Source organism: Stegodyphus dumicola, chromosome 1 (genome assembly GCF_044657685.1).
Source record: "Stegodyphus dumicola isolate Sdum_Otavi_A_Nest chromosome 1, ASM4465768v1".
Lineage (NCBI taxonomy): Eukaryota > Metazoa > Arthropoda > Arachnida > Araneae > Eresidae > Stegodyphus > Stegodyphus dumicola.
In genome coordinates, this window is record NC_140768.1 from 89,232,097 (window position 1) to 89,248,189 (window position 16,093).

General features: G+C 32.0%; 1 protein-coding gene across 1 annotated transcript in view; it reads left to right on the forward strand.

The window, feature by feature from the left end:
- The window catches only part of mahj (LisH and WD40 domain-containing protein mahjong), a 208,664-nt gene that overhangs the window by 163,364 nt on the left and 29,207 nt on the right, over positions 1-16,093 (forward strand). Inside the window, exons 30-32 of the mRNA XM_085817765.1 lie at positions 758-840; positions 6,001-6,085; positions 13,439-13,672. Of these exons, the coding sequence (XP_085673891.1) occupies positions 758-840; positions 6,001-6,085; positions 13,439-13,672 (402 nt within the window). The remainder of the gene's footprint in view (positions 1-757; positions 841-6,000; positions 6,086-13,438; positions 13,673-16,093) is intronic.

A 16,093-nucleotide genomic window follows, 5' to 3' on the forward strand; every position in this document is an offset into this window, starting at 1 on the left:
TATGGCAGAAAAGTGTTTGTGCTGTAGCTAATTACTATGGCTGAAAAGCTAGCAGTTGAAAGATCCTTCATTTGATTTCCAGTGAATTTGTAGTTGATTTTTCATATCAGCTACTCTGAAATCTAGGACTCAAATGAAATATGATAGGTAATAAATCATCAGCACTTGTATATGGCTGAGTCTTATCCTCTCATTACAGTTACCCTTTAAGTGGAGGAATATGAAAATATTGCATTCGTCTTGTGCGTGCTGCTCTGGTATAGTGCTTAGCACAACCAGGCAGTAACTGGAAGATCCATTGTTCTACTGCCCACAAGATATAGTAGATTTTTTGTGTTTCGTATTTCAAGAAACCTAGCAGTATTCTAGGATCTCTATTAATTGAACTGATTTTTGTGTCTGAATATTCCTGCTCGATATTCTAGGATTTGTATAATATACCAACTTTACTTCCATTAACCAATAACAATATTTTTTCACATCCTATTGACCCATTTCTCGGTCTATTGTTTTTATCGTATTAAATTTTCCGTTAATGCCTGTGCTGTATGTACATTAAATTTGGCTTTATTTAGACTAAAGACACATTAGAAGGCTTTGGATATGTAAATACATGCTTAGAATTCTATTCTGTTGAAGCTTTAAGCTTGGCTATACCTGAATTAAGCCTGAATAATATTTTGATTTATGTTTATTGTATACATAGTATATTAATTGTTTTCTAAAAGATATATATATATATATATGTTTCCTTTAGTATTCTCCACTTGTGATTACATCAGATGGTGGTCGACTTGGAAACTCTTCTATCTGGAATACTGAAGGAGGTGTTGACTTGTTGTAAGTATTATGTGCATTAAGAAACAAATTTCTCTAATCAGACAGAATTAGCTCACTTTGAGGTTCTTAAGTAACATGACAGAATTTTTTAACCTGCATTATTATTGCAAAGCATAGAATGGCTCCATTCATGCTTTGATCGGGAGTATCCAAGGTGATGGAATCACTGGATCTTCTATTTTCACTTCCCTTGCAGCTCACATTTTGAGAGCATTTGCTTGAAGGCAATTATATACGTGTAAACCGTATGGGAGTGATTATAAAAAGCTTTCGTTCAGGGATTGTGATCATACTGTGTTCTGCCTGTGTTACATTTAACATGCTCTGGGTGCATAAGTATAAAGATTGTGATCAAACGATTTGATTAATAAAGCTATTTTTGCTGTTGAAATTTAGTGGTGGCCCACTTGTGGTCAAGTATTGGACACTAGTAGTCCTGTGTTCATTTTTGTGCAGATGGGCTGCTGGTATGTAATCTTCATGGTTTTTCCTGTGTGTAATGTGAAAATGAGCTAATTTTCTTCAGAAAAGTTTCCACTAAGGGATACCACTTATTGAAGATAGTATTCATGTGCCTATATTATGCTTATGTGCATCAGTTGAATTAAAGTGTCTGATATAATGATGGTGTTATGTTTTAAAGTTTGGTAATCTTGTTTTGGCAACATTAAAAGTACCAGCTATGATATACCAGACCACATTATTATGATTCAAAATTCTGTAAGCATTTAAAAGATTTGTATTTCAGTGAATTTTGCAATGCATAGTAACATAGTGCAGGGGTAAAGGTTGAAAAGTTTTGATACAATTTTTTTAATAACACTTATGTCTATTAGATAGCACTTCATCTGTAATGCCTCAGTGAATGGTAAATTTAAATTGCCTCAGTGAATACTAAATGTAGTAGCTATCGTTAGAACCTTAACTGAAGAATATTTAACACCAGCAAAAGTACTCAATGCCAGTTAAGTTAGATTTAGAAGAATAGTGTATCTAACAACAGAGGGAATGATACCACTGTAATCTTTCCCTATTAACGATGAAAAAAATATGATTCATAGTCATACATTTTTCAGTCTGACACAATATGGAACCCAAGTAAAAAATTTCAATAGAAAAATAAACTAATTCTCTCTCATTATGCCAACAACAATGGCATGCAGTTTTTATGATTTTTGTCTTTCAAATCAAATGGTCATAAAAGCTCAGTTCCATCCAATATTTCACCTATATTCCATCCAATATTCAATTTTAGTTGATTAAATGGGGCAAAAAATTTATCATAATTGATCAGAAATCAATAACACAAACAAATACACAAGCAGGCATTCTTCTTTATATATATATATATATTTTGTAAAACTTACAGATTTTTTATACTATTTGAAAGAAAGCAGTAGCAACACTTTTCAAAATAAAGCATTTTTATCTCCAGCGTGCGAGACTGTTGCTACTTGGAAAAATGAGTGTGTAAATAACTGTTTTCAGAGTTTTTAATTAATTTCTCGGCTGATCAAAGTTGCACGAAGATGGGAATAGTTGAAATAGTTTTTCACAAATTTTTGGAATCGGGAATAATGCATTTAATTTTTGGCAATGTTATTTTTATTTCATCATAAAACTTGGATATTTTTTATTAACAAACTCTGTGATTTGAAAGGGGGCAGTGGCAACACTTCTCGAAATGAAGCAAATTTTTATCTGTAGCTTGCGAGACTGTTGCCACTCGAAACAAATGAGTGTGAAAATTAGAGTTTTCAGAGTTTTTGATTAATATCTCTAATTTTAGCTCTACTTTATATATATATCGTGAACGTCAGCTTTTCCCATGACTCAGAAAAGAATTGTGGAAAGTTAGGTGACGATAGCTATAGTAATGACTGAGTTAATCATGAACAAACAAACACACAGACAGACATTCTTGTTTATTTATGTAGATTCTGGACAGCATGGAAAAGCATTACCATAAGCATATAGTACATCATTAGATTGCATCTTTTAAGAATAGCAGTGATGATGAATGATCCTTGTTAACTTGACAGTTTTGTAATTTGTTGATTTGATTATGAGAATTTGAAATTCCTGCATAACCAGAAATCACAGTTTTTCTTGTGTTGAGATGATCATTCATACTAAATATGAAGACTTAACACTTACTTGTCTTTAAAAGTTGTGAATAGGAGTATTTTCCTAGAGAAGCAGTTTCATCTTTAAGAAATGCTGCAAAATTCATTACTTTTAATTTCCCAAACCAGGAAAAATATTGTTTTAAAATAGTCAACATTGCCTTACCATTATATTAATTCAGAAGCAGATTAACGTGTTCAAGGTTCTAAGGTATAATGCTGTCTTGTAGATATAATTTGAAATAGCCATCTCTCTCAGGATTTGTCTGAAGATTCTATATAACTTCAAAAGGGAGATGAGTGCAGAACTAAAAGTTATGGAAAACAGGTTGGAAAGTGAGATGATGCAGTGTTATAATGTTGTACTAGCACAAGTGGTATTGCAAAGCACGAGAATTGTAAGTCATTTGCTGACATCAGGCAGTTAGCTTGTAACCAGATCTGTCTGACATTTAAATATGCATGCTTGATGGAAATGCTGTATTGCATTTTTGTATTCTGTTATGCAAATGAATTTGTTACACAATTCAGGAGTTTAATTTTCTGTCTTCAGTATTGCTGTGTATTTAGAAATCCTTGTGTCTTTTGTGCACCATTTGGGAGTTCACTATTGTCTATAACTAACTAGATGATGTGCTAAGTTTTATCCCCTCAGACAACATCGATTATTGGGTCTAATGATTGATTCTAATGTGTACTGCCAACAGTGAACAACAAAAAAAGTTTGAAATTTATGAATATTAAAGTTATTACTCCATTATTTCAATGCAAAATCACATATATCTTAAGTCATTTCTTGGAAATTGCTTGAGATGAGTTAGAATATTCATTACTATATGGCCCTTACATTCAAACTTCCATTTGTGTCATGCTTCACAAAACTCTTTGTCAGGTAATTTCATTTCAGGTAACATTCTCAAATCCCAAGTGGAATTTTTTTTTGTTGAAAATTATCAGAGGCTATTTGAAGTAGAATTGTGAAATTGACTGGAAGATTGCAAATGGTTATTGAATAAAACAGTCAGTGTGTTATGGACTAAAGCTACTTCTTCATTTACAAAGTTTATTTTTATTTTAATGAAAAAAGTAGTTTTGGGATGAGTGGTTATTAAATATAAGAAATGGGAAAGCTATGTGTCACACTTTGTCTGATCTTTCTGACAAAAGGTCTTAACCACAATAGCCTCTTTCATTGGCTTGTTTAAGATTTTACTCATGATAACTTGTTTCCTTGGATTTTTAGGGATTTTTATCAATTTCTATACTTTCTTCAGGGGGCACAAGGTGCATTTTTAGTTAGATCTTCAGAAATACACCGAAGAACCATTACATTATGACCACCCTCCATCTATAACAATAGGTTCACTAAGTCACGTGTGTGGCTGTTAGGAGTATATAAAGTGCCTATGTATTGTCTTCCCAAACAAAGTGCGATTAGTGACGTAATGGGAAAAGCAGTTGATTTATCAGACTAATGTCATATCGCTATGGCTCAATGACTGGGAACATCAGTATCAGAAACAGCACGTTTAGTGGGCTGTTCATGCACAGTTGTTGTAAGCACATATCAAAAGTGCTGTATGGATAGTGAAATGACAAGTCACCCGCTAGTAGAGTGTCGTTGACAGTGCATTGATTGCAGAGGAGAGCGGAGATTGCTACACATTGTTCACCATGATCTAAGAGCTACGACAGACGAAATCACCACCAGCTACAACAGTGGAGACCCAGACACTGTTTCTCAACACACTGTGCATCATACATTGCTACATATGGGCCTATGCAGCCAGAGGCTGAAACATGTCCCTGCACTGACAGCACGTCATCGTCAGCTGCATCTGCAGTAGGCCAAGAAACATCAGAATTGGACATTAGAAGACTGGAAGAAAGTTGCATGCTCCGACAAATCACATTTTCTGGTCCATCACATCGCCGATTTCCAAATCGGATGGCTCCTAGATCCACAGTTGGACGGAGACAGGCTGGTGGTGGGGTATTATGATGTGAGCAATGTTTTCATGAAGCACATTAGGACCCATAATCTCCATAGAACAATCCCTGATATCTGTGCTTTACATGAACCTTGTTGCAGACCAGGTTTACCCATTCAATGACAACAGTATTTCCGTGTTTACTAACTAATGCACCATGTCATAAGAGTTGAATCATTACGAAGTGATTTGAGGAGCATTCCAGTGACTTTCGGGTCATCTTGGCATTAATCTAATAGAGCACTTGTGGGCCCACCTGGAAAACCAAATTCATGCTACCATGCTACCCTATCGCAATGTGCAGGAATTGCAGGACCAGTTGATGAGTGCCTGGTACCAGATACATCAGACTACCTATCAGCACCTTGTAGAGTTAATGCCACGCCAGGTACTAGCAGTTTTGAGGGCTAAAGGTGGTCCTACATGTTTAAACAGGGTGGCCATAATGTAATGGCCTTTCGGTGTATATGTATTTCACATTAGTTTTTCATTCTTGTGCTTTCAAAATCTTCTGTATTTCATCCAAATAAAATTTCATTATGTAAGAACTTTTGTATGCATGTATATCAGTAATAATCATTATTATTAATAGGCAAAGCATTAAGACCACTCAATAATGGTATTTTGATCCTTGATCAAACCATGTAAAAACAGGCTGGTTGCATGGGAAATTTGTAATTTTCCTCATATGTAATATAAATAAGTGCCAATTTCTCTTAAAAAGTCCTTCAAAAAAGCATCCCCCCCCCCTCTTAGGCAGATAGCCCATACTTCAAATATACCAGTCTGTTTAAATCATCGCTGATATTTTGTAAAAAAAAAAAAAAAAAAAAAAAAAAAAAAAAAAAAAAAAAAATGTTAATATGAGTAATAACAGGATTCTGCATCAATACATTTAGGTTTTATTCGTCTGCATTGATTTTAATTTAATATTTTAAAATAACTGCATTTATATTTAGCTTATTATTGTTATTTCTTTGTTTAACTAAATTCATACTACATTTTCATGCTGTATTGGGTTCAAGCCACTTTTATTATTGCAGGCATAATTTTTATGAAGTCTCACATATGGAATTTGGAAAACGTACTGTAGACAGAGCTGTTGGCACAAAGCATTCTTCTGCTTCTGTGAGAAATTTTTTAATATTTTTTATGATCTTACCTAAAACAAATTTTAGTTTAATATTGCAGGCAAATGTTTAATAAAATGTTAATGAAACTTAACATCACACCATCCGTATCAAAATTAGATTCCTCTAGTAATAATTGAAAGATGGAAATCATTTTAATGTACTTTTTAGTTATAAATTATTGTAATTGTCTTTTGCATCAATGCAATTATCGTCACTTTGCCAAATTTCTAATTTATTGGTATGTTACATTTTATTTCTTATTTTGATTTATGTGCATAATAAAGTGAATTTGGTTAAATCTATTGCTGAATGTTATCTTGAACCTGAACTTTTACATGTGTATACTAATGAAGCCGTGTCTTTATTGTCAAAGAACATGATAATATGATTTCCATTATCATACTAATGGTCTGTAATTCTGTTCAGGAATTCCAAATACTATTCACGATATAGGCCTGTAATTTCTCATAGCTCCAAAATCTCCTGAAAGCATATTCTGTTTTAATCTATGGCTTACATCCACATAAGCCTGCATTCAAATTTTATCTGCCTTTTACTCGTGTCCTGTCAGAGCCTTTAATTTGATGATAATCTTCTTTTTGATATAATAGAAATGTTTGAAAAATCAATCATTACATGGAATCCCGAAAAAATCTCTAGGATATCTGATGTTTTGGGGCAAAGTATATATATATATATATATTATTTTAATAGTATGTTTTTTCTTAAGGTAATGAGTTTAATTAGCATTGTATGGAATGCATATACTTTAAGAGGCATAAAAATGTCTGCATTGTAACAATTTACATGTAAATGAAGAGGGAACGTACTGGAATTGTCCAGATGCTACACTTAGTTCCATCATTCTTCTATAGCACAGTGTGAGCTAGTGTCTTTTACTGTTTTACATTTCTTTGGCAGAATGAATATTTTAAGATATGTTATATCTTTAAAAAGTATATTATAATTAATCTTTACAATTATATATATATATATGTATATTATTCTATTAATTTATCATTTTAAAATACTGAATAAAATTTATTCCAATAATTCATTGTTTTAATTAAATTTCTATTTCTTGGAGATGATATATGACAAACTTTTCTAATAATACACACACACACACACACATATATATATAAAGTATAACGTACACTATCTACCAATAAGTATTTGGACACCCATGCAAATGTCGATGTCTGCAATCCTGATACACAGCACGCCCTCTAACATTAAATATCATGTAGGATACAACAGTGTCATTAGTGGCATGCAAGGTGCCACTAAGTGCAGAGTTATTTGATTTCGAGAAAGGTGTAATCATCAGGTATTACGAAAATTTTCGATCCTTAACCTTTTAACTGTCAAGTTATTTTGATGATTTGGGTGCATAAGTTGTCAATTTTTTTTTTATTCCAAAAATGAGCCTTTAAGTCAAAAAATCAAAAAATGCCGTGCACTTTGAACTTTAACCTCTATCCTTTGAAACCTTCAATCAAATGCTGCCATCTGTTGAACTGAAGCCGAAATAAAAATCTCACGGTATATATTCGGGTATAACAATACGATGCACTCAAAAAAAATTAGCCCGAGTAATATTCGGGTGTGACATTTTGGATGACAGTTAAAAGGTTAATGGGCATATCTAGTGGCCTGAATTAACCAAATTCGACAGTGGGCTATGTAATTCTGAAGTGGAAGGTGAGTGGTAATTATTGGAAGGATTGGAATGTGCAGATCCAGGAAACTGCGAGATAAAGACCGATGGGTGCTATCCAGAGAAATTGAAAAGAATCGCACCCATCTGATGACCTACATACTCCAGGAGTTTCAACAGGCAACTAGGATTATTGTTTGGATGAATACCATCCATAAAAAAGCATATCTGCTTGGTTTTCCTGGGCATGCTGCTGCCCATAAGCCTTTGATAAAAAACTCCAACTGCACTGCTTGGTTAATGTGGCACAAAGCATGCTAACAGTGCACCTTTGATCAGTGGAAATGAGTTCTGTGGAGCAATGAATCTAGATATACCTTTTACCTTTTGGATGGCAGGGTCTGGGTCTGGCATCTGCCTAAAGAACATCTCCTGCCAAAATGCATTGTGCCAACAATAAAGTTTGGCGGAGGTGGAATAATGATCTGGATGTTTCTCCTCATGTGGATTGAATCCTTGGTCCGTATTTATGGTAAACTGAACACCAATGCCTACTGCACTATTTTGGATGACAGTGTTCTTCATACGTTGTGGCAGTTTTTCAGGTTGTACCCATGTTACTTTCTTTCAGGATGACATCACCAGCTGTCATGTGGTGAGGTCCACCATGGATTGGTATGATGTCAATAGGGTTAACTGAGGGAACTGATGTGCCCAAAGCCTAGATCTGAATGCAATTGAAAACCTCTAGGACAAATTGGATTGCTGAATTAAGGGGTGCAACAACCATCCAATATCGGTGAAGAAACTGACATGTTTTCTGCAAGCCGAGTGGAAGAAAGTTCCAATAGCCATCATGGATTTGTGGAAAGCGTGCCCCAGAAGGTTGAGGCTGTAATTATCACTCGTAGAGGCTCTATGAACTATTGAATTTGAATAATTTTTGTTTTTCTTTTCTAACATAAGTGTCCAGATACTTACTGCTAGATAGTATATATATATATATATGCAAATAATTCTTAATATATACAAATAATTCAAATAATTACAAAATAATTCTTTTGAAAACAAAATACAAACATGCCTAGTTATTTTCTTGGATTAAGCTGCAGAAAAATTATCATTAAAGACATAAAGTAAGAAATTTAGAACTAATATTTCACAAAGACCAGAAATTGAAATTCATAATTAATAAATTTCAAATAATCATAGAAATGCAGTAATAAATTAAAAAATTTTAAAACCAAAACATTTCAAACAAGCAAAACCCCCTATATATATATATATGAAAATTTATATATAAATATAAAATCATATATATATAAGAAAATTATGAAATTAAAAGAAAAATGAACAAAAACAGAAGAGGAATTCAATAAATCTCAGTGTCACTTCATCAGGGGGGAGGAACATTGAAATTAATTGAAATCTCTCTTCTACAAAAAATCCTTGCTTTTCTGTATCCAGAATTAGTTGATAAACCATTTCAATGTATGTATAAAGTTTTAGATGCATATTTCCTCATGTTTCTTAAATTTACATAGTAACAATGAGAAAGACTTAAATGTTAATAATATGTGTAGTTAATTCATTGTATTTTGTAGCAAATGCAAAAATTTTATTATAGTTACATAATTTGCTAAGCAGTCTATGTTTGTAGAAAGTCAGGAAATTAAAAGTTAAATTTTGTTAAGAGTTGTAGATAAAATACTAGAAACATATTTCAATTAATTTTATAAAAGAAGAATTTTTTAAGATGTAATGTGCATCTTTCTTAATGATTTCATTCATTCCATGAATGAGGGTTTCACTTTTATAATACATCAGGTCATCCTATAAATATTGTCCTTTTTTTAAGTAGAGTTTAAAAAAAGTAAGATACTACATTAATCATCTATGTATTCCCCATATGAAACAACTTTCTTCCACCATTTTAAGTTTTTTTTTTTTTTTTTTTTTTTTTTTTAAATCTCATTCTTTAAGAACTAACATGTTCTTCTTTGCACCATTCTGAAAGAGTCTGGGTGACTTATTGGAGAAAAAGTCTTGAAGATCCATTTCAAGTGCCTCATTGTACTCTTTTCCATCCTAGAAAATATACAAGCGGTAAAACACCAGTGTCAATAGTTTACTGTTTTTTCACACCGCCCACTAAAGTTAGATACCATTCCAAGATCCTTCAAATGTTGATGATGACAAATTAACCTTTTCTACCAAATCTTTAAAAGTTGGATATGCATTGCTTTCAGCTGTAGCTTTCAGTGCATCATTATTGAAAAAGTGTACTGAATCGTCATTAGTGCTTATAAAATATTCACAATACCTTTACCGTACAATTCCTCCTTACTTTTACAGCATTTGTAACATTAATGCCATTTGTTAAAGCACAACATCACCATTTTCATAAGTAATTCTTAACACTCTGACCGCCCCGTGTTTTTGCTAAGAAAGCACAAATTTCCCAAAACTGTCATGAGAAAGAATTTTTTTTTTTTTTTTTTATGTCAAAATGCCCCTTGCATTTGATATCTGGATTTATGTACTTTATATGTACTGTTTTAATTTCTTGGACATATTTTAAGATGCACACACACACACACATATATATATATATTCTTAGAAACATCACAAAAAGTATTCTAGACTCTATATATAAGGGTCTTGCCAGTTAGAACAGTGACCTTGTATCTGTATGCCAAAATTTATCTAAATGAAGCTGTCATTGCTCAGTTGTATTTCTATATCCATGAAAACCTCTTGTTTAAATAGATTGTAATATAATTGTAACAAGTTCTGTCTGCAAAATGACATTACTTATGGGATGACCTGATACAAAATAAATGAAAGATCTTAGGCCTTGTCAGTTTATAATGACTTTTGGTATATATTTGTATTGGGCCAAATCCAGTAATTTGAAATAATAATATACAGTCAAAAGTCTTTAATCCGGATTCGTCCAGACTTCGGCGATTCCGGATTATAGATCATCAGTTTAAATCTGGTAAGATGGCATGCAGAAATTATAAAATTAAAAATATGAAACCGTAATTTATGAAATAAAGAACAATTATGATCTAAAGAGTATCAAAATTTACAAAAAAAAAAAAGCTTAATATTTATTTGTTTACTTTATTAAACATTTCTTTCAATGTAAGTTGTTTAAGTTGCTTCGTTTTATGTGATAATACTTTCTCTTTAATTCTATAATCAGACATAATTTCTTGTTCAGTTACAAAGTTCCGCTGTTCAAGTCCTATAATTGCTGTGTCGAGAATGCCGGCTAATTTTTCGTTTTCAATAACCTTTGTGTCACTTTCTTCACTATAGGAAGTGAATTATAATGACGAGGAATTTGATTTAAATCATATCAAAGACGGAGTACATCGAGATGAAATACTACATTTAGTAAGGAATTATAAGCCAAATAAAATAAAAACATCTGCCCTGAAGATAAGGATAGTGCTGACAGATCAACTTCCAATTCATTGCGCGACCTCCCCCCTCCCCCTAGCAGAGCAGCGTGAAATTGATAAAGAGATTTCGGAATGGTTAGAGAAACAAAGGTTATGCCTTTATCCATTTTTTTGCAGCGATTCCACTTTTTGTTTGATGAACATCGAAACATACTTTCGCTTTGCAGATCCTTTGGCAGCCCCAGCATCGGAAATTCCGTTTGACATAATCAAAATTTCAAGCTTATTTTTATAAAACTGCTCTAACAGTCTGCAAAAAATAATAAGCAGGATCCAATTCGAAGAATAAGGAACAACGCAATCTGCAACATTAACTGAAATAGATAATTTTAGCTTAGCTTATATTGTCCATTATACATTAAACGTGCATGCGTAAACGTATTATGCACATGCACACATGCATATGCGTAAAAGTAAAAGTAATACGTGCATGCATGAACACATTATGCGTTGACGCATGCGCAGAAAGTTTGTAGCTTAGAGGTCCGGATCATTCCAGATTATGGGTGTCTGGATTAACGACTTTTGACTGTACTTCAGAAGTGTTAGAAATTTTGCTATCATAACTCAGTGTCTATAATGTTTAGTAGAACTGGGCACAAGAACATGGAGAATTTGTCTCCAATAAGGAGAAATCTATATTCGGCAAGTACAGACTTAACTAGACTACTTGTATGTTATATTTACTATCTCAAAAGCATATCTGCTTGGTTTTCCTGGGCATGCTGCTGCCCATAAGCCTTTGATAAAAAAACTCCAACTGCACTGCTTGGTTAATGTGGCACAAAGCGTGCTAACAGTTTACCTTTGATCAGTGGAAATGAGTTCTGTGGAGCAATGAATCTAGATACATCTAGATACCTTTCGGATGGCAGGGTCTGGGTCTGGCATCTGCCTAAAGAACATCTCCTGCCAAAATGCATTGTGCCAACAGTAAAGTTTGGCGGAGGTGGAATAATGATCTAGATGTTTCTCCTCATGTGGACTGAATCCTTGGTTTATATTCATGGTACACTGAAACAAAATGTGCATCATGAAAAAACTGCCAAAGAGAAAACATTTTGCAGTAACTCATACATTAAGAAAAAAACATAAAATGTATCAAAATTATGCTTACATTTATTTTTTCATACATCTTCCTATACTTTTTCTTGCATATAGATTCTGATAGATGTACATCTACAACTGCTTTTGATATGGCTTCTAAAAGGTCTTGTTTCTTTTGCTTTGGCATTACTTAAATTGTATGCAAGAAGAAACACCTGTATGAAGATATGATTCTAAGAGTTGTAACATGCAGCTTTCTTAAAGGTGAAACTTTTTTGTTTGCTGTGGTCATACTATACAAGTGTGGTTTTAGTTTACTACTCTTATTGGAAAGTCAAATGAAAATTCTACTTTCTGTGTCTTAATATAAAGGTCCCCCACTTTTATGTAGTGTGCTTTTGATAACTTAGAAACTAATATTTATAAGAATTCAAGCTTTTTATGCTGGGGCATACCCATGAAGGTTTCTGCTTTTTCAAACAGTATTGGTATAGTATTATAAGTATTGGTACCATTACAATGTACTCTTGCTCTTTAGGTGATACCTAACCATACATGGTTTCCTTTTATTCTGTTATTTTCTGGTGTGCTGATAAAGTCTTTAAAAAAAAATAAATAAAATAAAATAAAAATAAAATAAAATAAATGCACACACACATATATGTATATATATATATATATATTCTATTTTGGAGTAAAACTGCTTTTCTCTTGAAAGAGTAAGAGTAAGAAAGTAAATTTTTCTCTGAAAGAGTTGTCACATCTTTCTCACTCTTTGATACTCTGAAATTAATAATATATTTTACATCTCAAAGAATGATCAATATGTACTTTCAGTTTATGCATCGTACGTAAAATGTTTTTTCTTGAAAGAACAGGGTGTTTGTGTGTGGTATTAAATAGGGCTGGTTTTCAGTTGGCAGTCAACTTTGATAATTCATTGTGGAGATGGTGATTTTCTTTTACATTTGCTGTTATAATATACAAGCACTGTGTTTCTGTTTATTAAAAGTATAAAATTTGCAAGATTTTACTTTGTGAGATTACTTATATACAGCACCTTTCAGTGCTGTGTACTGCTAATCTTGCAAAGATTTAAACTGTGATTTTCTTTCTTTGTTTATTCATTGAAGATATGCATAGTATAAAACATGTTTTTATTCTGCAGATATTTGACACTGCAACATTTGCAGAGCTGCAGCATTTTCCAAGTGAAGAACTGGGAAATAACTATACGCCAAACAGAGCTACATTTGACTACTCTGATCAGTTGATTCTTTCCGACGGGCTTGTTTGGGACATAAGGTCTGGTCAAATGATTCATAAATTAGACAAATTCAATGCTGTTCACAATGGTGTGTTTCATCCAAATGGACGTGAAATTATATCTAATTCAGAAATTGTATCCTTTTTCTGTGAGTCATTCAATTATGAAGTGACAAAAATTATAATTCTGAACTATGAGACAGCATTCAAAGTATGACTCAAAATTAGTAATCATATAAGTCAGATACCAGGTAATTATAGAAGGCTTTACTCAGTATATATTTGATGCCTCTATGTACAATAGAGAATATGCTCAGTGTTTTGCAATGAATCTGTTTTTCTAGCATATTTTAAATTTCTTCTTCTTATTATTATTAACACCATTGTTATTATTGTCAGTGCTGTTTGCAGTGAAAAAAAGCATAGCAGTATGTTCAAAAGTTTTATGTTTTACAAAATTTATATAGTTTCACCTTAGGTTTTTTTTAAAAAATGATTTTTGGTCCTTAATTTTGGCCCAAATTATCATAAGGTCCTTAGTTTTACTTATATGACATTTCTGTAGATTTTTTACAACTGCCATTTTGGGTGTAAATTAACATTTTGGAGAAATATTTTTTGATTCAATGAGAAATATGTATTTCATGAGTTATCATTTGAATTCTTTCTCACTTCTGAACAGGGCATGAGGAACATAAGGCTGTGCCTCATGTGCTGTGATTGAAACATTAAAATTTTGAAATTATTTCCTTTTTGAGAATGAAGAGTTCATAGAATATTATATCAAAAACATTCTTCCCCTTGAGGTATGATTTCTTTTATTATGCAGTACTAATTTGGTGATTTATCGGTGTTTTGGCAATTTCAGTGTCAATTTGTGTACAAAATTTGTTATCTGGGTATTTGTGAATTTTTGACTTAATAAAAGATGAGAAACATAATAAAATTTATAAACATTAATATATTAAAAGACGTTAATATATTAAAATTGTAACTAAGAAGTAGCATTAAAATAAAACATTTTTATTTTCCCTTGTCATTTTAAAATAACTTTACTTTCCATTTTGATGACTTCAGAATATTTTGATAAGATAATAAATAACTGCCATGAAACGTAGTTTCCGAAGCATTTCTTAGTAAAAGCTACTTTAGTTGTTTTAAAATTAATCTAATTTTTCTTCTTTTATATGTTTTCATTAGAGTTTATTATTTCCCCCATGTAGTTGTTTCAGAATATTCAAACATGTATCAGTTTTCTCTTAAAATTTTACTTTACACATTTCTTTTCTGATCCTGAACTTTTTATTCAAAAATGTTCTGACTTTTACAGAGTTATCAAGGATAATTTTTAGACTTTCTGCCTCGGAAGGTTTAGAAGGATTTGAAAGCAAGATTTATTTACCTACTATTCCAGAAGATTCAAAAAAAAAAAAAAAAAAAAAAAAGTGTTAGAATGAAAGATTTTTCATGGTATTAACAGACAAAGAATATGTGTTTAGGCAATTTGTCATGAATTTTTTAGTTTATGGGAAATTTTTGGAAGAACAGTGAAAACAAAGTTATTTTAATTTTCTGCTTTTGATCCTAGGAGTCTTCCTCTTAACATGTTTGTCTTCCCTTTATTTTCTCATCTTTTCACTAGATAAAGGCATGGAAAATTGCAAAACTAGTTGTAATCATGTCACATGGATAGGTATCTGTAGAAAGGAGTTTTTCTATTAATAAAGAAATTGAAACTGACAATGTAAAAGATACATTTTATATGTCTCACTGCACCATACATTGGGTATTTTGACACCTGTTCCATTCTCTATGGGTCCTATATTCTGCTGCCCTGTGTCTGTCCTAAATTCTAAAGATTTTGCCATCCTTAAATTTTCTTGCTCATTGCCTCAGTAACTTCTAAAAATTCTGCCACAACTAATTTTGTATTCTTTCATATGTATTCTCAATACTCACATTATTAAAGAAATAAAATTAGCATCTTCTGTACCTTTTAAATACACACAGTTCTTTAGAATAACAAAAATTAGGGAATGAAGCAAAGACTAGTGGGAATATTGATTTGTTTCTTGAAACAAAAAAGATGTTAAGAAGAAGAAATATTTTGAAAATTTTCAAATTAGAAAGACTCATAAATGTTTTGTTGTGAATTGTTACTATGAAACATACATGGTGTGGTTTTTATTATTATTATTATTATTTTGTTGTTGGTATTTATTTATTTATTTATATTTTTGTGTGTGTGTGTGTGCGTGTTTGTAATTATTCGAATATTGGTCTAGAATGAATATCATAAATCATGGATAATTATCTGTATTTTAAACTGTAAAAAGTTCTCAGATTAGGATTTGAATAGTGCTTTTTACAGACGTATTTTAGAAATAAAAAAAAATAATTAATAGTGACCATGTAAATCTGTAGGGACTCAAGGTATCTAACTATTTACATACGCAATTATAAATAATTGCTTACCTATAAAAGTTATTTCAATATGTTAAGGTCTTCTCTTAATGCTTATTGTGGATGCAAGATGCAACACAAAAATGTAAAAATT